The sequence below is a fragment of the Manis javanica genome, chromosome 9 (assembly GCF_040802235.1).
Source record: "Manis javanica isolate MJ-LG chromosome 9, MJ_LKY, whole genome shotgun sequence".
Classification (NCBI taxonomy): domain Eukaryota; kingdom Metazoa; phylum Chordata; class Mammalia; order Pholidota; family Manidae; genus Manis; species Manis javanica.
The window spans coordinates 102,472,819-102,500,780 of record NC_133164.1 but is presented as its reverse complement, the minus strand read 5'-3'; the positions used below and the strand labels follow the sequence as shown (position 1 = coordinate 102,500,780).

Genomic DNA, 27,962 nt, shown 5'->3' with positions numbered 1-27,962 from the left:
GCAGACTGCACCCACCCCTCTCCATTTCCTGCTCTCTCCTCATAACCACCTTTCAGGGAAGCCATCTCAGGCCAGCCCAGGAACCCAGACAAAAAAAGGCCTGTGACAAGCCCCAGATGGAGCAGAGGCTGGTTCCCTACCTGCTGGTGGGGGACTCGCCCTCGGGAGAAGGAACAGCTGCCATCCAGCTGCTCGCTGCAATCTGCTGTCCACTGCAGGGAGAAAAGAGTGGTCAGTGTTGGCTGGACACACAGGCTCATCCCCACTCTGCTCAGGTCCCCCAGGCAGGGCCCTGCTCTTCTTTAGCAGAGCCACTGTAAATCCTGCTGAGTCACTTTCAACAGTATATCTTTCCCTACCTGCAGGTCCAAGCTGGCATCTCCAAATTCCACCTCAAGGCGACCTTTTGGTGTGTGCTTGGGAAAGGCAAGGTCATCTTCCTTCACCCAAGCCCACTGAAGTGATGAAGACCCAGCTACATGACTCAGGGTAATTGTGGGTTCTGAACAACCAGCACCACATTTGACAGCCTGACCTCTACAATGTCTAGCCCTCTACAATGTCAAGACCAGAGCTGGAGTCAGGCACATGTGTGATCTTCCTGCATAACCAGCTCCAAAAGATGATGGACCTATGGATGGACAGGACAGCCTGGTATTGGGGAAAAGCCCCAGACTGGCCATCAGAAGCCCAGCTCAGAGAGTGATAGCCCCCAAAGCCTGCCACACAGGGGTCCCTGGCCCTGCTCTCCACCCACTGAATCAGGCTCTGTGAGGGTGGACCCCCAAGCTTCCGCACCTTTACAAGCTCCCTGTGTGAGCTCCTAGGCTTCATTTCATTATCTATAAAATGGGGACAGCAAGCCTGGGCTATGCAGCAAGGCTGAGGTGAAAGAACTTTGTAAGCTATAAAAACATCAGGGAGACATAAAGTAGCAGAAACAGTATGGCTCTTCCCTTGTAAAGAGCTACCTAACTATATGGTAGTGTTTTTATTGTGTTAAATGTTAGCTAAGATAATGTTGAACACTGACCTAAACTAAACACTGTAATACATGAAAAGCAGAGGAATCCAATCTCTCTGGCTGTCACACTTGGTCAAAGTGTGTGGATGGCTTGAGGCCAGTACAGTCTTAATTTTTGTAAGATACATCTTCCTGACTGTGGATCAAGGATGTGACCTTTCTACCTTTTTTTTTTTTTTAGCTTTTCCTCAAATTTAATGTTTTAAAGAAGCACAGCTGTAATTATTAATACTGTTATAATCATATATGTCTATATGTTAAAGTTCCAAGACTACTGCATGATTACCAAATAATATCTATACCAAGCATTCCTATAATTACCAAGCATTCCTATAATATTTAAGCAAATAAAATTAGGCCTTTGAGAGAAAAAAATATTTTGAGACCCTTACAAGTAGACTTAAAGGCAAATTACATTTTCAACAAGGCACACATAATTTGTGAAAATTTATTATCTTGCCAATTTAGTACAACATCATAGCTAATTCTAATGTTTAACATGTGTTTCTAATGTTTAACAAAGTGAAATAACAAAACCTCTCAATTAACAGACAGTTAAATCCTACTAAATTACAACTGATGATGACAGGCAGTGAGGGAAGAAATTCTAGCACCCAAATTTTAAGAATTTGATATTCACCATGGTTTTAGATATTGCAAACACAAATAAACTATTAATATACTGCAGGTGTTTCTTGATTTATACTTAATCACACTTCTATTCCACTGGGGGGAGATGTTGTTTAATGGATATAGTTTCAGTTTTGCAAAGTGAGAAAGTTCTGGAGATCTGTTTTACGACAATATGAATACACTGAACACTACTGTGTACACTTTAAAATGATTAAGATGGTAACTTTCATATTCTGTGTTGTTACAATAAAAAATTCAAAGAAAATTCTGTTCCAAAAATTCAATTTTTACAATGATTATTACTATAAAATATTTTGGACATTCTTAGAAGATAAGTACTTTTCCTTTGGGATTATTTTTATGCAAGCTGTATTAAAACCTATAATGGGCAATAAGACTACACTAAAAATTGGTTGAAACACCTTTTTTTATTACTCAATTAAATATCCTCTCCACTTACTGTTCTGATGAAATCTGTATGAGCCCTTTCTCTAAACTCAGACACTGACTTTTCTTTCTTATTTGCTGCATCTCCCTGCTGTCCTCCCTGCCCTACCCCATCACTAACTCTCTCCGTTCAGAAATCTAATTACTTGCTTATTCAAAAGGGTCTAAAGTTCACAATAAACAAAGAACAGCAGTTGAGCAACAAATAACTAAACAGTATATTTCTACTATTTAGAAATGACCCAGCAGGCTTTGAAATTTGAATTGGATAAATCTTAAGCAGCATCCTTTCCAATATGCTAAAATGCTCTTACAGGCTAAAGCCATCAAAGATATCAATTTAAGAAAGTTATTTTCAACATTACCAATTCATTTTATGCCTCAATAGCTAGCTGGTCAATTTGCAATGTTTAAAATTATAAATATCTTAACCAAGCATAATTCACCCAGCTAAACAAACCACTTGTCTACTATAATATTCCTACACTAATACAAAATGATCTCTTGAAAAGCATTCTTGCTCCCAACAAAATTAAATATGTATATTTACAGTAAGAATGTTAAATTATGTGAACCAAAACAATTAGAGTAGCACCATCTGGCAAAATAGCACAAAGTAGGTGACCTTTGAAGAATACAGGAGAAAATGTAGTAGGAGGGAGGGAGCACAGAGAGGGGATCCAAACATTGCTCATCATGATCTTCTGCAACGTCAGGAGGAAACATTCTCTGTACCTCTGGATCCCTTCCTTTTGATTGCCAGTAACTTAAAATATACAACTGCTGCATGATAGATTCTGTGTGTGCTAAGATGCTGAGCATTTTTCAATGTTATGTATGACACTGAGGCATGACCTTTTGTTACAGGAAAGACGTTTAATAGCCATGCTGATGACCCAGGCCAGTCTAAGTGTACTCTAGAGCAGTGCTGTCCCACTAAAGTAAAATGATTGCCACAAATAGGATGTAATTTTTAATGATCTAGTAGCTGTGTTTTAAAAAGGAAAAAAAATTAAATAATATATTTTATTTATCTCAATATATTAAAATATTATCAATTCAACACATTAATTAATATAAAGATTATCAGTGAGATGTTTTACATTCTTTCCATACTAAGTTTTTGAAATCTCATTCAGACTACATGTCAGTTCGAACCAGCCTATGCTCAAGAGACACATGTGGCTGGTGGTTACTGTACTGGACAGCACAGCTTGAAATGAATGGCAAAGCCAGGACACGAGTCCCAGGTGAGTGTGCCCTGAGATACTTCTTGCCCATCCCTGTTCTGCATTGCAGAGGGGCTGAGCCCTGCAAGCTGCGATGCCCAGGCTCCTGTGTCAGCTGGCTTCCAGCTGGGTTTGGCCAATGAGAAACAGGAAGTAGGGAGAGTCCTGGGTATTCCTCTCTCTATGCCTCAGGTGGCATTACCAGCAGTGACTGGGTCTCTTTCATGGCTCCAGCCCTCAGCAGATAGACCTTCTGTGCTTCATCCAACCCCCGGGCTCTGGCAACATGATAGCCTCCCTTCGTGCCTCAGGCCTACAGGTGGCAATGGATTCCTGCAATTGTTAATCTCTGGGTTATTTAGCCTCTCAGCTCTCCTACCATCTGGGTAATCAATCCCTGGATTAAATTTCCTCTGTGAGGATATTTGCAATCTCATAGCATCTTCCCCAAGATAATTACTGGATGAAAAAGGGAAAAATGAGAGATTCATCAGACACCACCATAACTATGTGATCAAAGATAACCATCACCCGTAATAAAACACATCAACTTCATGGGCTCCCCAATATGATGCACTGAAAAGGGCCCATCTCCTCTGAGGTGACCATGCCCAAAATGTACAACCTCAATCTAATGATGAGAAAATGTCAGGCACCTCAAATTGATGAACTTTCTACAAAATAAATAGCCAGTACTCTTCAAAAGTGTCAAGGTCGGGCTGGGGTGGAAAAAGATGGCACTGTGAGAAGTGAGGCAGAAACCTACTCCCAAAACCACATATAACACAAAAATACATCATATACAACTAATCCTGAAAGAGCAAATGGAAAGAAGATGCAGCAGATGTCTTACATCTGGGGAAAAGAGAAGACCTCATGAAAAAGGATAAAGTAGCAAAGCCACAATGCAGCAGGACCCTGGCCCTTCCCCAACCCCAGCTCACAGGTGGGAGGAAAAGAAATGGAGCAGGGAGGGAGTATAAGCCCAGGAATGCTAAAGACCCACCCGTGAGATCTGCTCTAGGAGCATGAACCCACATTGCATGGTGCTCTGGAGACTAGTGGGCTTGGAAAGCAAAGACAGGCAGAACACTCAGAGAGACTGTGGGGGCCTGGCCTATGGCCGAGGCTGAGCCCCACTCTAGCTGGACAATGCCCTAAAGATGGCACCTGCTTCCTAGACACCACCCTTCCTGGCCCTACAGCTCAGCGCATAAGGAAGTCTCCATGATTGGCTTGTTCCCATTTCTGTGCTCATGCTCATAGCATGCTTTTCACATGTTTCCAATAAGACTGAACCTGGCGCGTGATCAGTCAGCTGATTGGTTGGGATATGCTATATAAGCTGCTGCCCTGGAGGAAGTGGTTGTGGTTGTTGTTTTTTGCTTTTGCCTTTCACTAGATGGATGCTCGGACGCCCATAATAAAGATTCCTAACGAACCAGGCCTTCAGTGATTGTTCTCCTGCTGTCGCCCTAGGTGGCGGGACACGATAGCTGGTGCCGAAAGCCGGGACAAAAACCTGGCGTCTGAGGATGGAGTGGAACTTCTCACCCTCGGCGATCTGAGTGGACACCCTTTGGAAGAGTTACACGAGTGACTGACATTTTGGAGAGTGGTGAGTATGGTCAGGGAAAAAGTGAAAGCAACATCAGGTCATGTGAATGCAAGCAATTGTGGTGTGTGTGTTTAGCCTTTGTGTTCCTTGTCTTGTTCTGTCTTAGTCTGTATATGTTTCTGCGTTTCCTCATGAAAGAATAAGAGCGCTGTGGAAAGTTTGCAGGTAAAGCGACGTAGACTAAAGCTCGTGGGAAGCGACGAAAACCAGTTAGCGAGGACTCGCAGGCTGTAAGGAGACTCAATTCAGGGGTACAAGCGCAGGCGCACGTAACCTCAACTTAGAATAGAGTCAACCTCCTTTCCTCCGCACTATGGGTTCAGAGGTGTCTAGGATGCGGGCAGAGGAACCACTCTGGGCACTCCTAAGGGCTAATGGAACTCCATTAAAGGCTAAAACCACGAGGGCTTTCTTACATACTGTTGAGAAGCATGCGCAGTGGTTTTTGGATGAGGGAAGGATCACTGCCCCCTTGTGGGAAAGACTAGGGAACGATCTGCGCAAAGCAGATCAAGCGGAACCGCTCCCGGTAGGGACGATTCCTATATGGAGTCTAGTCAGGGGGTGCCTTAAGAAGGATAAGCCAAGCTGCAGAGAGGCTATAAGAGAGGGGGAGGAAGTCCTGGAAGATGTCCGGGAGGAAAGATCCTCCGCTAGGACCTCAGAGAGGGGGTACGAGCGAGGAGGATCTACAGATGAGGAAGGGGAGCTATCGGGGGAGGAATTAGAAAAGCATATAAGGAGACTTAGAATCGCCCAGAGGAAGGAACGCCCTATCCCCTGCAGTTATCTCTCCCTAACGCAGCTGAGGCAACAGAAAGAGGAAGAGGAGTCGGAGGACACCCCCCTCTCAACAACACTGAAACCATCCTTGGAAATGGTGCTGTCAGCCCCCCCTCTTCCTCCGGCTTCATTTGCAGAACCGCCCCCGTATCACGTACAGCCCTGTCGTCATACGTGTGATTGCAATCAAGGACTAGAAAGAGGGGGGTGGAGGGAGTGGCTGAGAGAACAAGGAAGTGCCGCTTTCCCTGTATTTGAAGACCCTAATACACAACAGAGGTATCATCAAGCCCTAGATTTCAAGGTCATTAAAAGTCTGAAGGAAGCATCCACAATGTATGGCCCCCAGGCAGCTTTCACTGTTTCTTTAGTGGAGTCAGTAGCTTCTCTTAACCTGACGCCGGATGATTGGGCCAATGTAGCAAGAGCAGCCCTCTCTGGAGGTCAGTACCTGACATTTAAGACAGCCTGGCAAGAATTTTCACAGGACATGGCTCGGCGTAATGCCACAGCAGGTAATCATCAATGGAACTTAGACATGTTGATGGGCATGGGTCCATATTTGGGTCAACAGAATCAGGTAGGATTCCCCCCAGCGGTATATATGCAAATAGCCATGGCAGCAGTGAGGGCCTGGAAGACGCTGCAAGGCACAGGTGACCTACAGGGTCAGCTGTCAAAGGTGTTGCAAGGATCTAATGAGCCATATGCAGACTTTCTAGCCAGACTGATGCAAACAGCCGGTCGCATATTTGGTGATGTTGATACTGCCATGCCCCTTGTGAAGCAGCTGGCCTATGAGCAGGCCAACAAATGGTGTAGGGAGGCCATAAGACCCTGGAAGAACAAAGATCTGAGTACTTATATTAAGGTTTGTAGGGACATTAAATGACAGCATGGCACAAGGACAGGTTATGGCCGCAGCCATAACTCAGGGATTGAGAGATGCTCGTGGCAGGTCAACCCCTCCTGGGGCCTGTTTCTACTGCAAACAAATGGGTCATTTGAAAGGAGATTGTCCCAAGTTGAAGGAAGCCAACGAACTTGCTAGCAGGCCCAAACCAAGATTATGCCCGAGATGTAGAAAAGGAAATCACTGGGCCAGTGAGTGTAGGTCAGTGGTGGATGTGGAAGGCCGACCACTGCCCCCTCAAGAGCCAAAAAACAGGAGGAGGGGCCCTCCACCTCAGGGCCCGCAAATGTATGGGGTGGTTCAACAGAGACCCAGAACTCACCACCCTTTGACAGATCAGGGAGTTCACCCAGCACCGAGGGATCACGGAGAGCAACAGCAGGAAGCGCAGGAGTGGACATCTATGCCGCCACCAGACTCGTATTGACCCCCGAGATGGGAGTTCAAGTTGTAGAGTCAGATTTTAAGGGACCTTTGGCAAAAGGAGTAGTGGGTCTCTTATTGGGCCGGAGCTCCACTACTAAAGCAGGGTTAACAGTACGCCCAGGAGTTATAGATCCAGACTATGAAGGAATAGTTAAAATTATGGTCTCCTCCCCACGAGTAATCATGGCTATTAGCCCAGGAGATCGCATTGCTCAAATTCTTATGCTTCCTAGCAAACATGATTTGTATGCTCATAAAAATGCTGTTCGAGGACAGCAAGGGTTTGGGTCTTCTGGGGCTCCGCTGGCTTGTCTTACATTGGATTTGGGAACCAGACCCATGCACACCTTAGAGATCATTTCTCAGGATTGCTGGACACAGGAGCAGACCGTAGTATCATAAAGGAAGATGAATAGCCGAAGGAATGGCCTTTAAATCGAGCTGCACAAACCTTAAGAGGACTCGGGATAGCCCAAGCACCCCTATGTAGTGCTGCTTCACTGTCTTGGATGGACCAAGAAGGGCACGAGGGGATAATTCAATCCTTCATGCTAAACATACCCGTGTCCCTCTGGGGAAGAGATGTACTAACCCAAATGAATCTCAAATTGACCACGGAAACTTTCTACAGCGAACAGTCTAACTGCATTATGAAAAGACAGGGCTACCCCGGGACAGGTGGACTTGGGAAGAACTTGTCAGGTCGAGAAAAGCCCATTCCTTTGTCTAACATTACACCCAGTCTATTTGGAGGGCCCGAGCTGGGTTTTTCCTTGGGGCCACTGAAGGAGAACAGCAAATAAAGATTCAGTGGCGATCTGAGAATCCTGTGTGGGTTCCTCAGTGGCCCCTTACTAAAGAGAAGGAAGCAGCCCACACTTTAGTACAGAAGCAGCTTGCTGCCAAGCATATTCAGGCCTCTACCTCCCCCTGGAACACACCTATTTTTGTGATAAGAAAGAAAATAGGGAAGTGGAGGCTTTTACATGACCTTAGAGCTGTAAATAAGCAGATGGTGCTTATGGGCTCAATACAACTGGGTTTGCCACTGCCCATGGCCCTGCCTAAGGATTGGGAAACGATAGTTGTGGATATCAAAGACTGTTTCTTTTCTATCCCCCTTCACCCTGAAGATTGTGCCAAATTTGCCTTTACCATACCTGCCATTAACCATGACCGCCCAGATGAGCACTATGAATGGAGAGTATTACAGCAGGGAATGGCCAATAGCCCCACTATGTGTCAACTATATGTGAGTAAGGCTTTGTCAGTTGTCAGAGGAAAGTTTCCTAACATGATCATCTATCATTATATGGATGACATCCTTTTGTGTCATGAGAGCAGCAGGGAGCTAGAGCAAGGTCTCTGTTTCTTGCAGTCGCACTTCCAAAAATGGGGCCTGGCTATAGTGCCAGAAAAAATCCAGAAGACTAGTGCCAAGAGTTATTTATGAATGAGATTAGAAAGCACCCTGGCCAGACCCTTGAAAATAGTTATAAGGACAGATCACCTAAAAAATCTTAATGATTTCCAGAAACTGCTTGGTGATATAAATTGGGTGCGATGCGACCCTACCTAAAGCTTACTGATGAAGAGCTCTGACCTCTCTATGCTATACTGAGAGGTGACCCAGATCTAACATCACCCCGCTCACTCACTGATCAGGCAAGGGCATTGGAACTCGTCCAATCCCGTTTAGAACTTGCTCAAGTGGATAGAATAAATTATCAGAAACCTCTTTCCTTTATTACGCTTCCCAGCAATCATAGCCCCACAGGCATGCTCTGGCAAGAGGGACCCCTTCTGTGGGTGTATTTAGCTCATTCACCAGGAAAGATGTTGATTTGGTACCCACAGTCTATAGCGGACTTAATCCTCAAGGGAATCAAGGTGGCAGTCAAAACCTTTGGAATAGCGCACTCTATTATCATAACTCCATACTCAGTGACACAGTTAGAGTGCCTTGCCTCTTGTTGTGACACATGGGCCATTGTACACACCATCTCTCAAGCCTCCTTTGACAATCATTACCCAAAGCATCCGTGGCTACAATTTTGCTTGTCTAACCCAGTTGTTTTCCCGAGAAACACCAGACATAAACCCATACCTAAAGTAAGAGTACTGTTCACTGATGGTTCTAAAACTGGCATTGGGGCCATAGTCACTGATGATGGCTCATGGACCTTCAAGTTCGCAACTACCTCGGCCCAACAGACAGGACTATTGGCAGTGATGCGAGCATTTGAGCTCCTTCCAAAGGAACCCTTTAACCTTCTATCAGACAGCCATTATGTAGTGAATGCCGTCTCTGCAATAGAGTGCGCAGGTCACATTAACCCCTCCTCATCTGTCTTAAATATTCTTAGATGCCTACAGCAGATAATTTGGGACTGTTCAGACATATTTCATTGGACATATAAGAGCTCATACCTCCCTTCCAGGGCCCCTCGCCGAGGGAAACCATCACGCAGATTCCCTGACTAGGGAATCTACTATGTTTGTGGTAACAGACCCTGCAGAACAGGCCAATCTATTTCACAAGAAATTTCACGCTAATGCCACCATCCTCCGCCTGAAGTTCCAGATCACTAGAGAACAGGCGAGAGCCATAGTGGTCAGCTGCAAGTGGTGTGTATCGCTTCTTCCCCCTACCCCCATAGGGGTTAACCCAAAAAGACTGCTTCCCAACCACATTTGGCAAATGGATGTCACTCACATCCCCGAATTTGGCAGGATGAAATATGTTCATGTGTCTGTGGACACCTGCTCAGGTGTTATCTTTGCATCCTGCCACACGGGGGAGAAATCTCGGGATGTCATTTCCCATTGTTTGCAAGCATTTTCGGCCTGGGGAAAGCCCAAGCATCTGAAAACGGACAATGGGCCAGCGTATTCATCCAAACCATTCCTTACCTTTGTCAAAACTCTAGACATCAAACATACTACTGGCATTCCCTACAACCCTCAGGGTCAGGGTATGGTGGAACGCACCCACCTCACCCTCAAGAATGCCTTATATAAACAAAAAGGGGGAATAGGAGAAGACTTTAGATCCCCCAGAGACAAATTAAACATCATATTATTCATTTTAAACTTTTTAACACTGGACAAAAATGGCCGCAGTGCAGCAGAGCGGCATGGCCAACAATCCAATCCAAAACACATGCCTAAAGTTTTGTGGAAGGATGTGTTGGAAGGAACATGGAAAGGCCCAGACCCAGTGATAATCTGGACCCGAGGCTCAGTTTGTGTTTTTCCACAGGACCAGCAGAACCCCGTTTGGGTGTCTGAACGTCTGATACGCAGAGTGGAAAACCCCGGAGCGGAGGTACAAGATGATTGCACTGCTTCTGCTCCTGCCGTGGATCCTACAGCAGGCGACGGCGGAGCCAAGAATGCTGTGGGGAGTGGTGAAGGCGTGGCCTCTGCCACTCCCGGTACAAGAGAGACTTCGGCATCTCTGCAGCCATTGCCTTGGCCGTTGCCACCTCGGTGGCCGCTGCAGCTGCAGCCACCGCCGCGCTGACTATCACCATTTCTACGGCAGAGATGCTGAATGGTCTGTCCCAGGCCACTGCCTCGGCAATGACAATGCAGAACATCATCAACGGCCATTTTAAGAATGGGATGGCCTTGGTCAACCAACGCATGAACCTTCTTCAAGAACAATTGGACCTCTTGGGGGAGGTTTTGTCTGTGGGCTGCATCCATTCTTATATGGGGGTGTATTACTGGTATTCCTTTTCATAATTATTCTAAAGCTGCCAACTTGTCCAGACAGTTAGGCAAGATGTTAACCACAAATTGGTCCAGTGAGCTTGACGAGCTCACCACTCAGCTATGGTTAGAAATTTTGAATGTTAGCTCCAAGAAGGTAGAGATGCTCTCCGTAGCTCAAATAGCTGAAGCTGTGTTAAACACCACCAAAGCCTGGTCAGGTGTAGGTGTCATAGGAATATTGCTAATTGTGGGCCTCCTCCTACTTGGGAGGAAAGTCTGTTCCATACAAAAATAGCAATGGGGAGAACGGAAGGTCCTATTGCAGGCCATGGCAGCACTAGAGGAAGGCATCTCCCCTAGAGTATGGCTTAATATGCTGGATCAGTAGTCAAGGATGGGTAAGATCAGGAGCTGTGCATATCAACCTAAGACAGGGCGCAGACCTAAGTTGTCTATTGCCTGAGGACGGGTAAGAATGCCGCAGACTCTGGACGACCTAAGACAGGCATGATCCTGACAGCCCTTTGGTTATAAAACAATAAAGGGAGAGATGTGGGGGCCCGGCCTACGGCCGAGGGTGAGCCCCACTCTAGCTGGACAACGCCCTAAAGATGGCACCTGCTTCCTAGACACCACCCTTCCTGGCCCTACAGCTCAGCGCATAAGGAAGTCTCCATGATTGGCTTGTCCCCATTTCCGTGCTTGTGCTCATAGCATGCTTTTCACATGTTTCCAATAAGACTGAACCTGGCGCATGATCAGTCAGCTGATTGGTTGGGATATGCTATATAAGCTGCTGCCCTGGAGGAAGTGGTTGTGGTTGTTGTTTTTTGCTTTTGCCTTTCGCTAGATGGATGCTCGGACACCCATAATAAAGATTCCTAACGAACCAGGCCTTCAGTGATCATTCTCCTGCCGTCGCCCTAGGTGGCGGGACGCGATAAGAGACTATGATTCCAGCTGCTTGTGGAGAACAGGTACCCACAACCAGGTGCTCTGGGACAAAAGAAAGGTGGATACTTTGAAAGACTTCCCAATAGTGAGAGGGATGCTAAAGGGACAAGGATTACACAGAGCTTGCTTCTCAGGAGAAAGGACTGGTGGAAAAAATCATACCAGCATACTCAGCCCAGCAGGTTGGGAACTTTCAGGAGCTTCATGTCCTCCAATCCCTCGGCTGGAAATGCAGTGCTGAGGCCCCCCACCATGATACGCAGCCTATCACTCCTTCCTTCCGGTAGGCACCAGTTCACAAACCTGCTGCCCCCAGCACAGCACCAGGCCAGTCAGACAGCAGTCCCACCAATGGCAGCTACAGGGGTGTAATGCAGAGGCTACTCCCTGCATGCTCGGCTCATTGGTCCTGGCAGTGGAGGCAGGCAATGCAGCAAGGAAGCAGTGAAGAGCTCTCTCCTCCCAGCAGGCACTGGTGCTGCTCGCCTGTGATGCCCACCATAGTTCCAGGGGCTGAATAGCTCCAGGGTAGAGCTTCTAGGCACTAGAGGGTACCGTGTACACAAAGTTATTATTCCATAGTAATCAGTAGAAATATGAAATGGCAAAAGAATCCTGTGCGAACCAAAATCCCTCAAACACCAGAAAGAGGGCAAAGTGAAACTGAAATCACCAATATTCTTCATAAAGATTTCAAAATAAAAATCATAAACATGCTCAAAGAGCTACAGAAAAATATTAAACATCTCAGGGAGGGCTTCAAGAAAGAGATAGAAACTTTGAAAAATACAGTATCTGAAATGAAACATACAAAGGAGGGATTTAAAAGTAGATTAGATGAGGTAGAGGAAACAGTAAATGAAATAGAAATTAGAGAAAAGGAATACAAAGAAGCTGAGGCAAAGAGAAAAAAAGATCTCTAGGAATGAAAGAATAATAAGAGAACTGTGTGACCAATCCAAATGGAACAATATTTGCATTATAGGGGTACCAGAACAAGAAGAAGAGAAAAAAAAGGATAGAAAGTCTCTTTGAGGAAATCATTGCTGAAAACGTCCCCAATCTGAGGAAGGAAATAGTCTCTCAGGCCATGGAAGTATACAGATCTCCCAACACAAGGGATCCAAGGAAGAAAACACCAATACATATAATTAAAATGACAAAGATGAAGGACAAGGACAGAGTATTAAAAGCAGCCAGAGAGAGAAAAAAGTTGGCATACAAAGGGAACCCCATCAGGCTATCATCAGACTTCTCAGCAGTAACTTTACAGGCCAGAAAGGAGTTGCATGATATATTTAATGCAATGAAACAGAAGGCCCTCGAACCTAGAATACTCTACCAACATGATTATCATTTAAATTTGAAGGAGGGATTAAACAACTTCGAGATAAGCAAAAGTTGAGGGAATTTACCTCCCACAGACTGTCTCTACAGTATATTTTAAAGGAACTGTAATATAGGGAAGTGCTCGTAAAGCTAACTAGCTGTCACCAGAGAATATAAAACCACAGTAAAGGAAGTAGAACAATTACTAAGCAAATGCAAAATTAAATCAACTACCTACAAATTCAGTAAGGGATACACAAAGAGTATAGAATATGACACCTAATATATAAAGAGTGGAGGAGGGAGAAGAAGACAGGAGGAAAAAAAACATTAGATTGTTTTTGAAATAGCGTAATAAGCAAGTTAGACCATTAGATAGTAAAGAAGCTGCCCTTGTACCTTTGGTAACCATGAATCTAAAGCCTGCCATGGCAATAAGTACTTATCTATCAATAAATATAAATGGTCAGAATGTACCAATCAAATACATTGAGTTACAGAATGGATAAAAAACAAGACCCATCCATATGCTGCCTACAAGAAACTCACTTCAAACCTAAAGACATACAGACTAAAAATGAAGGGATGGAAAAGATATTTCATGCAAGTAATAGGGAGAAAAGGCAAGAGGTGCAGTATTTGTATCAGAGAAAATAGAATTCAAAACAAAGAAAGTAACAAGAGACAAAGGACTTCATATAATGATAATGGGGTCAGTCCAACAAGAGGATATAACCATTATAAACATCTCTGCACCCAATATAGAAGCACCTAATATGTGAAACAAATACTAACAGAATTAAAGGGGGAAATAGAACGTAGTGCATTCATTTTAGACGACTTCAACACACTACTTACTCCAAGAGACAGATCCACCAGACAGAAAATAAGTAAGGACACAGAGGTACTGAACAACACATTAGAACAGATGAACCTAACAGACATCTACAGAACACTTCACCCTAAAGCAGCAGGATACACATTCTTCTCAAGTGCACATGGAATATTTTTCAGAATAGATCACATAGTAGGCCACAAAAGAGCCTCAGATCACATACTAGGCCACAAGAAGAGCCTCAGCAAATTAAAAAAGATTGAAATAGTACCAACCAACTTCTCAGATCACAAAGGTATGAAACTGGAAATAAATTGTGCAAAGAAAACAAAAAGGCTCACAAACACAAGGAGGCTTAATAACGTTCTCCTAAATAATCAATGGATTAATGACCAAATAAAAACAGAGATCAAGCAATATATGGAGACAAATGAAACCAACAACTCAGCACCCCAAAAATCTGTGGGATGCAGTGAAGGCAGTTCTAAGAGGAAACTATATTGCAACATAGGCTTACCTCAAGAAAGAAGAACAATCCCAAATGAACAGTCTAAACTCACAATGAAACTAGAAAAAGAAGAACAAATGAGGCCCAAAGTCAGTAGAAGAAGGGACATAATAAAGATCAGAGAATAAATAAATAAAATCAAGAGGAATAAAACAATAGGAAGAATCAATGAAACTGGGAGCTGGTTCTCCAAGAAAATAAACAAAATTGATAAACCCCTAGCCAGACTTATCAAAAAAAAAAGAGAGTGTACACAAACAGAAATGAGAAAGGAAAAATCACTACAGACACCACACAAATACAGAGAATTATTAGAGAATACAATGAAAAATTATATGCTAACAAACTGGATAACCTAGAAGAAATGGACAACTTTCTAGAAAAATACAACCCTCCAAAACTGACCCAGAAAGAAACAGAAAATCTGAACAGACCAATAACCAACAATGAAATTGAATTGGTAATAAAAAACCTACCTAAGAAAAAAACACCTAGGCCAGATGGCTTCACTGCTGCATTTTATCAAACATTTAGTGAAGACCTAATACCCATCCTCCTTAAAGTTTTCCATAAAGTAGAAGAGGGAATATTTAAAAACTCATTCTATGAGGCTAACATCACTCTAATACCAAAAGCAGGCAAAGACACCACAAAAAAAGAAAATTACAGACCAATATCCCTGATGAACATAGATGCAGAAATACTCAACAAAGTATTAGCAAATCAAATTCAAAAATACATAAAAAAAGATCATCCATCATTATCAAGTGGGATTTATTCCACAGATGCAAGGATAGCACGATATTCAAAAACCCATCAACATCATAAGTCACATCAACAAAAGGACAAAAATACCATGATCATCTCAATAGATGCAAAAAAGCATTTGAAAAAGTTCAACACCCATTCATGATAAAAACTCTCAGCAAAATGGTTATAGAGGGCAAGTACCTCAATATAATGAAGACCATATACAACAATCCCACAGCCAACATCATACTTAAGAGAGAAAAGCTGAAAGCTTTTCCTCTAAGATCAGGAACAAGACAAGGATGCCCACTCTCCCTACTTCTATTCAATACAGTATTGGAGGTCCTAGCCACACAATCAGATGACACAAAGAAATAAAAGGCGTCCAGGTTCATAAGGAAGAAGTTAAACTGTCACTGCTTGCAGATGACATGATATTGTACAAAAAAGCCCTAAAGAATCCACCCCAAAACTACTAGAACTAATAATTCAGCAAAGTTGCAGGGGTCAATACACAGAAATCTCTTGCATTCCTGTATACTAATGATGAACCAGCAGAAAGAGAAATCAGGAAAACCATTCCATTTACAATTGCATCAAAAAGAATTAAATACCTAGGGATAAACCTAACCAAGGAGGTGAATGACCTATACCCTGAAAACTAAAAGACACTCATGAGAGAAATTAAAGAAAACACCAATAAATGGAAATACATCCAATGCTCATAGATAGGAAGAATTAATATTGTCAAAATGGCCATCCTGCCTAAACCAATCTACAGATTCAAGGTGCAATGCTTATCAAAATACCAATACCATTCCTCAACGAACTAGAGAAAACAGTTATAAAATTCATATAGAACCACAAAAGACCCTGAATAGCTGAAGGAATCCTGAGAAGGAAGAATAAATCTGGGGGGAATTACACTCCCTAACTTCAACTCTACTACAAAGCTACAGTAATCAAGACAATTTGGGACTGGCACAAGAACAGACCTATAAATTAATGGAATAGAATAGAGTCCATATAGATAGCCACACATATATGGTCAATTAATATATGATAAGGAGACATGGATATACAATGGGGAAATGACAGCCTCTTCAACAACTGGTGTTGGCAAAACTGGACAGCTACATGTAAGAGAATGAAACTGGATTATTGTCTAGCTCCATACATGAAAGTAAACTTGAAATGGATCAAAGACCTGAATGTAAGTCATGAAACCATAAAACTCTTAGAAGAAAACATAGGCAAAACTCTCTTGAATATAAAATGAGCAACTTTTTCCTGAACATATCTCCTCAGGCAAGGGAAACAAAAGCAAAAATGAACACATGGGACTACATCTAATTAAAAAGCTTCTGTACAGCAAAGGACACCATCAGTAGAACAAAAAGGCATCCTACAGTATTGGAGAACATATTCATAAATAACAAATCTGATAAGGGGTTAACATCCAAAATACATAAAGAGCTCACACGCCTCAACATCCAAAATGCAAAAAACCCAATTAAAAAATGGGCAGAGGATATGAACAGATATTTCTGCAAGGAAGAAATTCAGATAGCCAACAGACACATGAAAAGATGCTCCATATCACTAATCATCAGGGAAATGCAAATTAAAACCACAATGAGATATCACCTCACACTGGTTAGGATGGCCAACATCCAAAAGACAAACAACAAAAAATGCTAGCAAGGATGCTGAGATAGGGGAACCCTCCTACACTGTTGGTGAGAATGTAAATTAGTTCAACTATTATGGAAAGCAATATGGAGGTTCCTCAAAAAACTCTAAATAGAAATATCATTTGAACCAGGAATTCCACTCCTAGGAATTTACCCAAAGAAAACAAGATCTCAGGTTCAAAAAGACATATGCACCCCTATGTTTATTGCAGCACTATTTACAATAGCCAAGAAATGGAAGGAACCTAAGTGTCCATCAATAGATGAATGGATAAAGAAGATGTGGTACATATACACAGTGGAATATTATTCAGCCAGAAGAATAAAATAAATCCTACCTTTTGCAACAACATGGTTGGAGCTAGAGGGTATTATGCTCAGTGAAATAAGCCAGGTGGAGAAAGACAAGTATCAAATGATTTCACTCATCTGTGGAGCATAAGAACAAAGCAAAAACTGAAGGAACAAAACAGCAGCAGACTCAGAGAACCCAAGAAGAGACTAGTGGTTGCCAAAGGAAAAAGGTTAAAGAAGGTGGGTGGGGAGGGAGGGAGAAGGGGATTAAGGAGCAATATGATTGGCATACATAATGTATGGGGGTCACAGGGAAGGCAGTATAGCACAGAAAAGACAAGTAGCCACTCTATAGCATCGTACTATGCTGATCGACAGTGACTGCAATGGGGTGGGGGAGGGGACTTGATAATATGGGTGACTGTAATAACCACAATGTTGCTCATGTGAAACCTTCATAAGACTGTGTATCAATGATAACTTAATAAAAAAAAAAGTTCTTTACGGGCCAAGTTCAAAATCATTCCCTCCCACTTATAAAACTGGAGCTCCCAGGCCCTCAGTGGGCACTCTACCCCCATCCCATCTGCTCCCAGGAAAGTTGAGGGGAGCCCTTTCCTTCCCATCCCACATGTGTCTTAGGGGCCCAGTTCTGGGGTTGTCCTGAGACCTAGGGTCCTGAAAACCTCTCTCTTCACTTGGGGTGTCTTGATACATAGCATTAGACAAATACACTGTTCTTTAAACTTATCCAAAAATGTCACAGATTGGAGGAGAATAAGGTGACATGACAATTAGATGCGAATTTGGATCTTGGAACAGAAAAGGACCTTGGTGGAAAACCTGTTGAAATCTGAATAATGTCTCAGTGTACCACTGTTAACTTTTTAGTTCTTTTAATTCTTCTTTGGTTATGTAAGATGTTTATACTAGGGGACACTGGGCGACAGGTACATGGGAACATCCTGTACTATTCTTGCACCTTTGCCAAAAGTCTAAAATAATATCAAATAAAAACATATGTATACATACATATTTTTTAAGTGTGTGTGTGTGTGTGTGTGTGTGTGTGTGTGTGTGTGTGTGTTTACAGCACTATAAAAACAGTCCCTCTGCTTTATATACTTGGATGGTTTCCTCCTTCCTGGTTGTAGCCTGGCTAACAGGCTGGGAACAGCCAAGGCGCACAGTGACTACTGGCCCCCGAGATCATGTACTCCTCACTCCATCCCAGGACAGCCTTGTAGAGCAAGGCTTTCCCCGCCAAAACCTCCCCAGTGCTTCAACCCCAGTTGCATAGCTCTGATGTGACATGTCATCGAAGGATGAGATGACTTGTGGGTGGGTGCACCCCCTCTGGGTCAGCATCGTCCCTGGCAGGGCGGGGCTGCAGAGCCCAGATGCTTCCTCCTGACAAGCACAGAAATGATGGAGGCTTCCTGCACAGCCAGATGCAACCTCAGCCCCCAGGTTAGGCATTCCAAGAGCAGTTCCAAGCTCCGACGAGACCGCTCTGCTTTGTCAAAGTCATCCTTAGCTTTCCATCTGCCACCAAAGGCCATTTCCTGTACGCTTTCGGTGTAGGCTGCACAACAAGCTCCTTCCTCCATGGGCGAGGAGAGGTGTCCAGTAACGGTAATGCGAGGTGGAGGGTGAGGGTGAGAGACGGAAGGGTGTGCTCTCTGCAGGAGCACAGGTTAGGAAAATGGCCAAGCCAGGATTCCTGGAGAACAGCAAGCCCATGCATGGACAAAGGCTGTGGAACATGGGCCACCTTAAGGGCAGATCATGGCAAGCACGACTCTCCAACCAAGGCAGGGACCTTTCCTGGGTAGAAAGGTCAGAAGAGGTGGGCAACCCTCTTAGCACCGCATCCTTAGAGCTGTGTTAGGGGAGGCTGAACTGTCCTGGGGGGAAGCAGGTCAGGACGCTCGAGTCCCACATTCAGGCTGCCACTGGAAGCGGAGGCAGAGATGGAAATGGCAAAGTGGGTCTGACAGCATGGTACGGACAGGTAGCTAGCTGTCTATGCAGGAGAGCAAGCAAGATGGTAAAGTCCGCAGAAACCCACCCCAGAGACCCAGCCAGGACTGGATACCTGCGGTGGAGGAGGGACTGTGGTCCAGCCATGTAGGGCTTTCATGACCCCCAGGGGAAGAGTAAGTGCAAATCACTGGGCTTATCCCACGAGCTGTGCCCGAGGCTTGTGGGTCCTCACCTCCACCCCTAGCCAAGCAGCAGCCTCAGGGACTTCCTCTCTCCAGCTGCAGCCTGATCACCTTCAGTAGGGAAGTGTTTCTTCCGGCCCGAAAGCCCCCTGGGAGCTCTCCCTTTCCACTCGAAGCCCCTCCCCACCTCTGCTGGGATTCTGCTCTCAGCAAGGTTGCCTTCTTTCTTCTTAGATTACAGCGATCACCCTGCCTCCCCTTTGCTTCAGAAAAATCTCCAGACACAGACCTTCCGAGAACCTGTCCTTATCTGTATGAGATGATTCCAGAACAAGAGAAGGGCTCTCACCCTGGGAAAACCCTTCTCTGCCTCACCCCCAGGCGCATACAACCTTTCTCTTTCAGCGTAAGTTAGTTTACAGTGAGGATCAAGTCCTCTGTGGGTAATCGTGGCATCCTCCTGAAAAGGTCATTCAACAGAGGCAGGAAAAGTGGGAAATTTTTATATATGGGAATGACGAACACCAAGTCCATGAGAGTGGTTTTGGGCCTCCACCATAGTGCTCTAATTTATTTCTTAATTTAAAAATCTGAAACAAAGATGGCTCAGGGTTAAGATTTAAGAAACAAGGGAGTACAGATATTTATTCTGTACTCAAAAGAGATGGTTATTCTATTATTATCTGCTCTTATCAGTACATTTAAATTATTTCATAAAAACAATTAAAATTCATTTTTTAATGGATGGACAGCATTTTAGGTGCAGACTTGATAAAGGGCAGGGGAGAGATGCTGAGCATTGAGGGAGGGAAAGCATACAGTAGGGGAGGCTGGAGGTGCTAAACACAAACCACCCCACTTTCCAATGGTATTGAGGTTCCCCAGGGCTTGCCCTTCCAGAGATCACAGCACATCATGAGGCTAGAGCCACACCAGCATGGTGAACCAGCACAGGAGGAGACAAAGGGATAAAACTGAACTGCATCCATGAACAAAGAGATACAAAGGGGAACTTAGCTTATGATAAGGATAGTGCTTCAAATTAGAGGAAAGGAGAGATCATCAATAAACATGGGACGAGACAACCAGCTAGCTAATGAGGACAAAATCACCCTCCATGTCTGCTTCCCACTATCCATGGACAGCACATTCCCAGTCGATTAAAATCCCAGACACAAGTTTTAAATGACATCAAAATCTAAAACTTCTGTGTGACAAAAGACATCATAATCAAAATTAAAGACAAGTGAGAGGCTACTTGCCATATGTGTAAAAATGGATTAATGGCCAGAGTAATAGATAAGATTTCATTGTCATCTAGCACTGTTGTTACATACATTAACACTGTCATAGGTATCAAGACACGTTTATTATTCCCACTTTGCAAATACGGAATTGGAGGCAAAGCATGGCTAAGTAACTTACCCACACTTACAGAGCCAAACAGTGACAGAATGAGTGGAGAACAGAAAAAGGAATTAATTCCAAGAGCCAATAAAAAATGTCTGATATTGAATGCACTGTGTGATCTTAGATAAGACACTGAAACAGAATTTTCTGGTGGTAAAATATGTCTTTTTACCATTTTAAGCATTTTTAAGTGTACAATTCAGCGGCATTAAGTACATTCACATTGTTGTGCACCCATCACTACCACACATTTCCAGAACTATTTTGTCATCACTGAAACTGTCCCCATCAGACAGTAACTCCCCATTTTCCCCTCCTCCTAGCCCCTGATAACGTCCATGCTACTTTCATTCTCTATGAATTTGACTAAGTGTCCCATAGAAGTGAGATCATACAGTATTTATCTTTGTGTCTGGTTTAATTTCACTTTGCATAAAGTGTTCAAGGTTCATCCATGTTGTTCAGAATGTGATAGGATTTCCTTTCTTTAAGCTTCAAAAATATTCTATTGTATGCATATTCCATATTCTGTTTATTCATTCATCCACTGATGAACATTTGAGTTGTTTCCCCCTTTTGGCTACTGTGACTAATAAACATGGCTACTGCTCTGAGCATCATGCATATGTTCAAGTCCTTGCTTTCAATTCTTTTGGATACTTGGAAGAAGAATTGCTGGATCATATGGTAATTCTATGTTTAATTTTTTGAGGAACCAACAATTTTTATTTTTTTGCTATAAAGGATGTTATTGGGAAAGCTGGTGAAATATCAGGTTTATAGGCTGTATCAGTGTTTATGTCTGGTACTGTGATTATGTAAGAAGATGTCCCTATTCTCAGGAAACACGCACTGAAGCATTTAGGAGTAAAGGGGAATAAAATAGTATCTGCAGCTTACTCTCAGATACATCAGAAATATCGCTCTTTATAGCAGCCATCTATCTATATATCTGTCTATTGAGAAAACACAGACAGAAAGCAAATGTGGTAAAATACTACCAACTGGAGAATCTGGGTGAAGGATATCCAGGAATGAATTCTTTGTCCTACTATTTTCATTTTTATGTACATGTGAAATTATTTCAAAGTGAAAAATTATTTAAAAAGTCGTCTTCTCCAGGGTTTTTAATCAAGGAGGTGTCAGGACCACCAGCTGAAGGTCCTGTGAGAACCGCTGCTCTCACCCAAAGCCCTCCTTCCCCGGTGAGGAACCTGACGGGGGCGTGGCTTCCTCGTGCCTCACGGAACCCAGGTGCGGAGGCCAGGCGCAGGATCTCTGGGCCTCAGGACTTGGGTTCCTGACAGTCAGAGCCATGTTCGACTGCTTCCTTCATCCTGGGCACATGGTCTCAGTGATCAGGAGACGAGGAAGAAGACGGGCAGGCGGCACCAGAGCCGGGCTAGCTGCTCACTCTCCATCCATGGTTTACTCCAGACAACCTAGTGCATGATGGGGAGGGGCTGCTGTCCAAGGACTGGGATTTAAGAGAGGAAGGCCCTTTGCTCCTATTTTTAATAAAAATTAGAAAACCAAACAACTCTTCTGCTGTAGAGACAGCATAATATCATGATTGGGAGCTTGAGTTCTTGAAGCAGTGAATCCAATCTTGAGTTCCTATTTCTGCTCTATCCTTTATGCTATGACCTTGGCAAGTAGTGACTCCTTAAGACTCCCTAAGACCCTCTACAACCACCTTAAGATTCAGTCTCCCCCACCTGTAATAATAACAGAAGCTACCAGTAACAGGTTATGTGTGTGGCAACTATAGCAAGACCACCTGGTTCAAACCTCAGCCTGGACACATACTAGCTGTGTGACTTTGGGCAGCTTAATCAACCTCTCTGTGCCTCAGTGCCCTCTCTGGCAATGATAACAACATCTCTTTCATAGAACTGTTATGAAGAATTAATGAGTTAACATGGACATGTTTTGATCTCCTTTATTAGTCCCACCTTCTTAGGAATCAATCTTTGACCTTTTTCTTCAGGCTCTCTCACTCCTTGGCTTAAAATGCCATCTATGTGTTATTATTTATAATAAAAGTCTCAGAATCATTCCCCTCTCCAAACACCACCTTTGCAGGCCTAACTACTTGATCAACATCTCCACTAAGACATCTCATACTATTTGAAACCTTTCATGTCCAAATACTGAACTCTTGACTTTTGCTCCCAAAGCTGTTTTTCCAGGGTCTTCCATATCCTATTTATAGAAAGTCTATCTTGTAGCCTTAGCTACCGAGGCAGTAGCGATGGCAGATTTTATTGTTAATATTTGAATTTTTGTGTACCATGAGAGCGTATGCATATAGCACTTGTGTAATGAAAAATAAATTATTATTTAATAAGATGAGTGCCCCATGCTTAGCACCCCACAGTTCCCCTTAAACTCACTTCTTCAGTTAAGCCTCTCAGGGGTGGTCCGCCATTGAGCGCTTCCTCCTATGAGCAAAGATGGCAGGGAACAGGTTCAAAGGGCAGGAGGAAAGAAGGAATGGAATGAAAGGGGGATCAGGGAACAGTGAAAGGGAGGCAGAACGAAAGGAAAAACATGAAGAGAAAGAGAAGGGAGAACCTTGTGAGAGAGACATCGCGCCAGTCCGAGCACTCTTCCCCCATTCTCCCTGTCTGCAGGGCCGCACCTCTCTCGGTAAGGCCACTTAACATTTCAGACAAAACCCAGGACTTCCAGATGCCTGGCAGCATCGGAAGGGCCTAAAGGAAGCTGTTCTCACCCTCACTGGTTCTTCATTTGACCTGTTAACAAGAATTTATTGGAAAATATGCCTTCTTTACATATATATGCTTTTTATAATGTCCCTACATTCTATCCTTCCGGGAGAGGGGAGCAAGAGGCAGGTGCTGTGGAGGGATGAGGAGCAGGACAGACAGGCCCCACCTGAGGTGGTGGCTGTCCACCTCAGTGGGACAGCAGAGTCACATGGGGGCTTATGAGATGCAAATGGCCAAGTCAGCCCCTCTCTGTTCACCTGAACTCTGGGGTGGGGCCTGGCTAAGCTTCCCCAGTGACTGCAATGTGCGACCAGAATCATGAGCACTGCTTTAAGGCTAGAGACCATCCACAACATCAGGGGCACCAAGGTCCTGCTCAGCCACCACCGAGCAGCACAGTGAGGTCATTTACCATCTTTGTGCCTCTGTCTTCACTCCTGCAGAATAGGGCTATGATTCCACTCTTCCCAAGGACAGAGTGAGGATCCCTTTCAGGATGTGGCACTTGGAATCCCCTGGAATCAATCCATGCCTAAAATGTGCATGTGGTTGATGGGGGGGTGTAATTTTAATATGGTATCCCTAAAGAGTTGGGAGACTTGGAATATACATTCTCTTGTTTATGAAAAGAAAAGAAAAGAAAGCTCACTTGCTTGTATCTATTGATCAATCAGTCTTCTTTCTTCCTTCTTTCTCTCTTTCTCTATCTCGTTCGTTCGTTCGTTCCTTCCTTCCACCCATCTTTCTTTCTAGCTGTTGCCAGAAAGAGGCCAGAGGGAATATAGCTATATAAGCCTCATGAGGTATTTTCTTTCTAAGTGTCAACTGTCATCTCTCAGATACTAAAACATGACCTCAGCAACAGAAAAACAACATTCTTCTCCACTCCCTCAAGTTTTCTCAAGGTTTCCAAGATTCTTAACAATTTTTCTTTCCCAGAAACATCAAAACACCACCGCAGACAGAAAGATGGAGACATTCTCTGAGGGTTTTGCTTGTGTTTTTGGCTTCCATTTAAAATAATCATCCAACTCAATAAAAGCCAGCAGAAGTGCTTTAGCAGAAAGTTTTCCCCTGAATCTGTATCAATAGAGATTGCATTTTAAAAAGACGTTTGTTACACAGACACATCTAATCCCTGCCTTGCTTAGGGTTATGCATAGCTTCCTCTCCCAAGGGAGTCTGTACCCCAGCTGTGTTTGTGGGTATCTGGAGGTGGGTGGCAGGGTGCAGGCAGGATTAAATGTCCCTTCCTTTGCTGACTGCACAGCACATAGGCGGAACCAGGGATCCTGCCAGGTGTTTGCATTCTTTTAGTACACAGAAAGTTTAAGGAATGCATCCAGTATTTTCCACACTCTGTTTTACAACAGACATCTGTTTAAAAGTCCCTCCAGATATGGGCATCCACGCATGGTCAGGCCAGGTGCAGGAGCCAGAAGGGCAGGGCCCAGACTGAGGGCATGTCTCTGTCTGCTCTCCACCCTGAGAGCTCATCAATCACTACAGGCAAGTCAGAGGCACGGGGAAGCCCCTCCTTCCAAAATCATCTCCCCATGGCTGCTCTGGGAACATTCTACCATTCACAAAGCATTCTTCTTGGGTGAAGCTTCATCCAGCTTTTCTCCAAAGCAAGGCACCAAGTGGCTTCCTCTACTTGTCAGAGGAGTTCCTGCTTGAGGTGGGACAGCAAGCGCAAGAGGTGGTCACCTGGGACCCAGACCCTGAACAGGAGGAGAAGAGACCCTCCCTGTGTCCCACATGCAGGCAACACCCTGCTTTTCTGGGGCTTTTGAGCTTCTCATCACCTTTGACCTCCCGACCTTCCTTAGGCAACAGGAAAAGGCCCATTCACCAGATAAGAAAACCAAGCCTCAGAGAAGTTGAGGTGTTTGCCCAAAGTCACACAGGCAGCTAGAAGCAAATCTAGAACCAACCCTTACACAAATATCTACTGAGGATTTACAGTGTTAGCTGAGATGCACATGGTACAGTCACTGTCCTTAATGGCTCATACTCTAATCTGGAGAACTCGAGACGCCCACATCTCTGACCAGTCTTCCAGACGAGTCTACCTCCCACCCAAGGCCAGGCTGCCACATGCTGACGCAGGATGGGGTGAGAGCAACCTGAGATCTGGTCAAAACACTCATGCACCTCACTAGGTCTGGCACACAGACCCCTGGGTGAGTCGCCTGAGAGAAGCAACTCTTTGGCTGCCAGCAAGGGCCGGTATTCGATCCATAAGGCACAGCCTTTTGACTGTATATGTCTTCTGGGCGAGCTACTATCTCCAGACCTCTTCTAGAACATAAACCTAGAGGACAGGGAACAGTACTGAGCACACAGTAGGTGCTCAATAAATGTGTTACATGACTTCTGAGTCTGGTTAGGCCCCAGCTGCCCAGTGGGGGAGAAGGGAGTGGAGTTGCTGAGAGCACACAGCCAGGGGCTTCCTGCCTGGATCCCATGCTCTGCTGGGTGGGACCGTCTGCACTGTGGCAATCTAGGGCCAGGCACCCAGGCTCTATTTGGAATTTGGGTCCCCTTATTACCTGCTTGAAGTTTACTAAGGCCCTGTACCTGCCCAGGCTGGGCTTCTCTCCCCACCTCCCTCCTGGGCCAGTGCTCACCTGGGAGATGTGGGACTGCGTCTGCTCACTTTCTCCGTCGCCCTCCGTTTTGTCAGCCAGCAGCCCCTGCACCTGGTACTCGAGTACATAGCTGTCAATAAACCGCTCGAGCTCCTCGATCTCCTGGGAGCGGCTGCTCCCTGCCTCAGAGGAGGCCGATGCTGCCGAGGAGTTCTCCATCCCTCCAGCTCAGAGGCCTGGGTTGGGGCTGTGGAGACAGAACAGAAGGACTCTGTGAGACATGACTGGAGGCAGAGAGGATGCCTCCACTTGGGATATAGTCCCTGCTCCTGGTAGCATTCTCTTATTCTCCCGGCATCCCTGACATGCTGATGTGAGGCTGGATTGCCTTTAGTGTGACGAATATGCTGCAATTCCCCCTGCGTAGGGAGGGAAACTGAGGCCCAGAGAAGGCAGGTAACTTGCCTAACTGGCCAACATGGTAACTTGTGTGATGTTGGGCATGAGTCTGTACCTAGACCTTACCACTTGGAAAAAAGCAGAAGGAAAAAGCCTCCACCCAACCTCCACTTTCCAACTTGGAGTTAACAAAATCTGCCACAAAGCAGAATCAACAGACTACAGGCTTTGATGTCTCTGACCCAGGTATTGGGATAAGGGAGGAGTCTCCAGATACAAGCCTCTAAGGAGCCTGGGCCCTCTAAGGAAAAGCCTCCTTCTAAAAAGATGTTTTCTCTTTGGACACCAGAATCCCATAAGTTAGGCAAAGCCTGTAGGTCTTAAGTTATAAGCATGATTTTACACCCTTGTTATGGCATGGCTACTGGGACACATGCTATGCTCAGTCTGTAGGAACATGACTGGCTTTTCATGATAGAACATGGAAGGCCTGGCAGGTTGTCTGGGAGGGCATGGCCTGGCCACAGATGCTGTGTGGCCACCCTCCAAAGTAGCCTGACTTCTGCACAAGCGCTTAGGCCCTCTCTCTGGGGTGGCCTGGCATAATCTGCATTCCTGGGAGACCCACTAAAGCTTATCTGGTGTCCCTTTCATTATTTGGAGATTGATGATCTCCACGGGGAGCCCACACAGCTGGAGAGGGCAGACTGCACACGGTTTCGCTGTCAGAGCTCATAGAACAGTCTTCCAAACCACCACCATTCCAGATGTACACAAGACCTGAGGAACGTAGGCACAGCGCTCTGAGACCACATCGGGCTGTGTGCTCCTGGAATGTCACTGCTGACGATAGAGGCAAGGTCCTAGTATGTTTAAAGGAAATCAGAATTTTGAGGCCTTGGATTACTGAGAACTTCTCTGGAATACAGTTATGTACCAATCAAGTGTTTGTTGAGTTTTTAACTGTAATGGATCCAAAACAGGGCAAGGAATGGTCCTCTGGATTCTAAAAATCCTGCTGAGATGGTAAAAGCTGACGCCCCCCAGACCCTCACCGGCCTTTCAGAGGCTGGTGTTGGCGATTGCAGAGAACTGTCCTAGTAGATACAACATTCTTTAATTGCTTTCTTGATGGTTTCTGCTGCAAGAGGCCAGCCTCCCTTGCACCCCAGGCTAGCTGCAGGGGGGCTGTGTAGTATTCTAGGGGGCTAGCTCTGAGCTCCTGAGCTCAGTGGCCTTGGGCTCATAGACGTGTCCACCCATCCCCAGGGAGGAGTCTGAGGTTTCAGACCTGGTGCCCTCGTCAGAGTGAGGGAACCCAGCTGTGGAGGCTGGGCAGCAGCAAGACTGTGAGCAGCTCATACTGGGATCAGTGTGCCTCGTGGTGCAGGGCCAGTCGGGGGTGGGGCTGGAGGTGTCCAATGCCCCTTCCTCCACCTGCCATTCAAGGCCTACAGTAGCCTTACAACCATCCCACCACCAACACCCACCTTACCCCT

General features: G+C 44.8%; 1 protein-coding gene across 10 annotated transcripts in view; it reads right to left on the bottom strand.

The window, feature by feature from the left end:
- CTIF (cap binding complex dependent translation initiation factor) overlaps positions 1-27,962 on the bottom strand; it is a 290,169-nt gene that overhangs the window by 195,909 nt on the left and 66,298 nt on the right. For 7 of the 10 annotated variants that reach the window (XM_073213026.1, XM_073213035.1, XM_073213032.1 and 4 more), the window contains exons 2-4: positions 26,104-26,311; positions 23,132-23,179; positions 141-212 (exon numbers count right to left, since the gene is read on the bottom strand). In XM_073213026.1, coding sequence (XP_073069127.1) covers positions 141-212; positions 23,132-23,179; positions 26,104-26,283 — 300 coding nt within the window. In that variant the 5' untranslated portion in view covers positions 26,284-26,311. The remainder of the gene's footprint in view (positions 1-140; positions 213-23,131; positions 23,180-26,103; positions 26,312-27,962) is intronic. The other 3 variants (XM_073213031.1, XM_073213033.1, XM_073213034.1) reach the window with 1 other exon arrangement.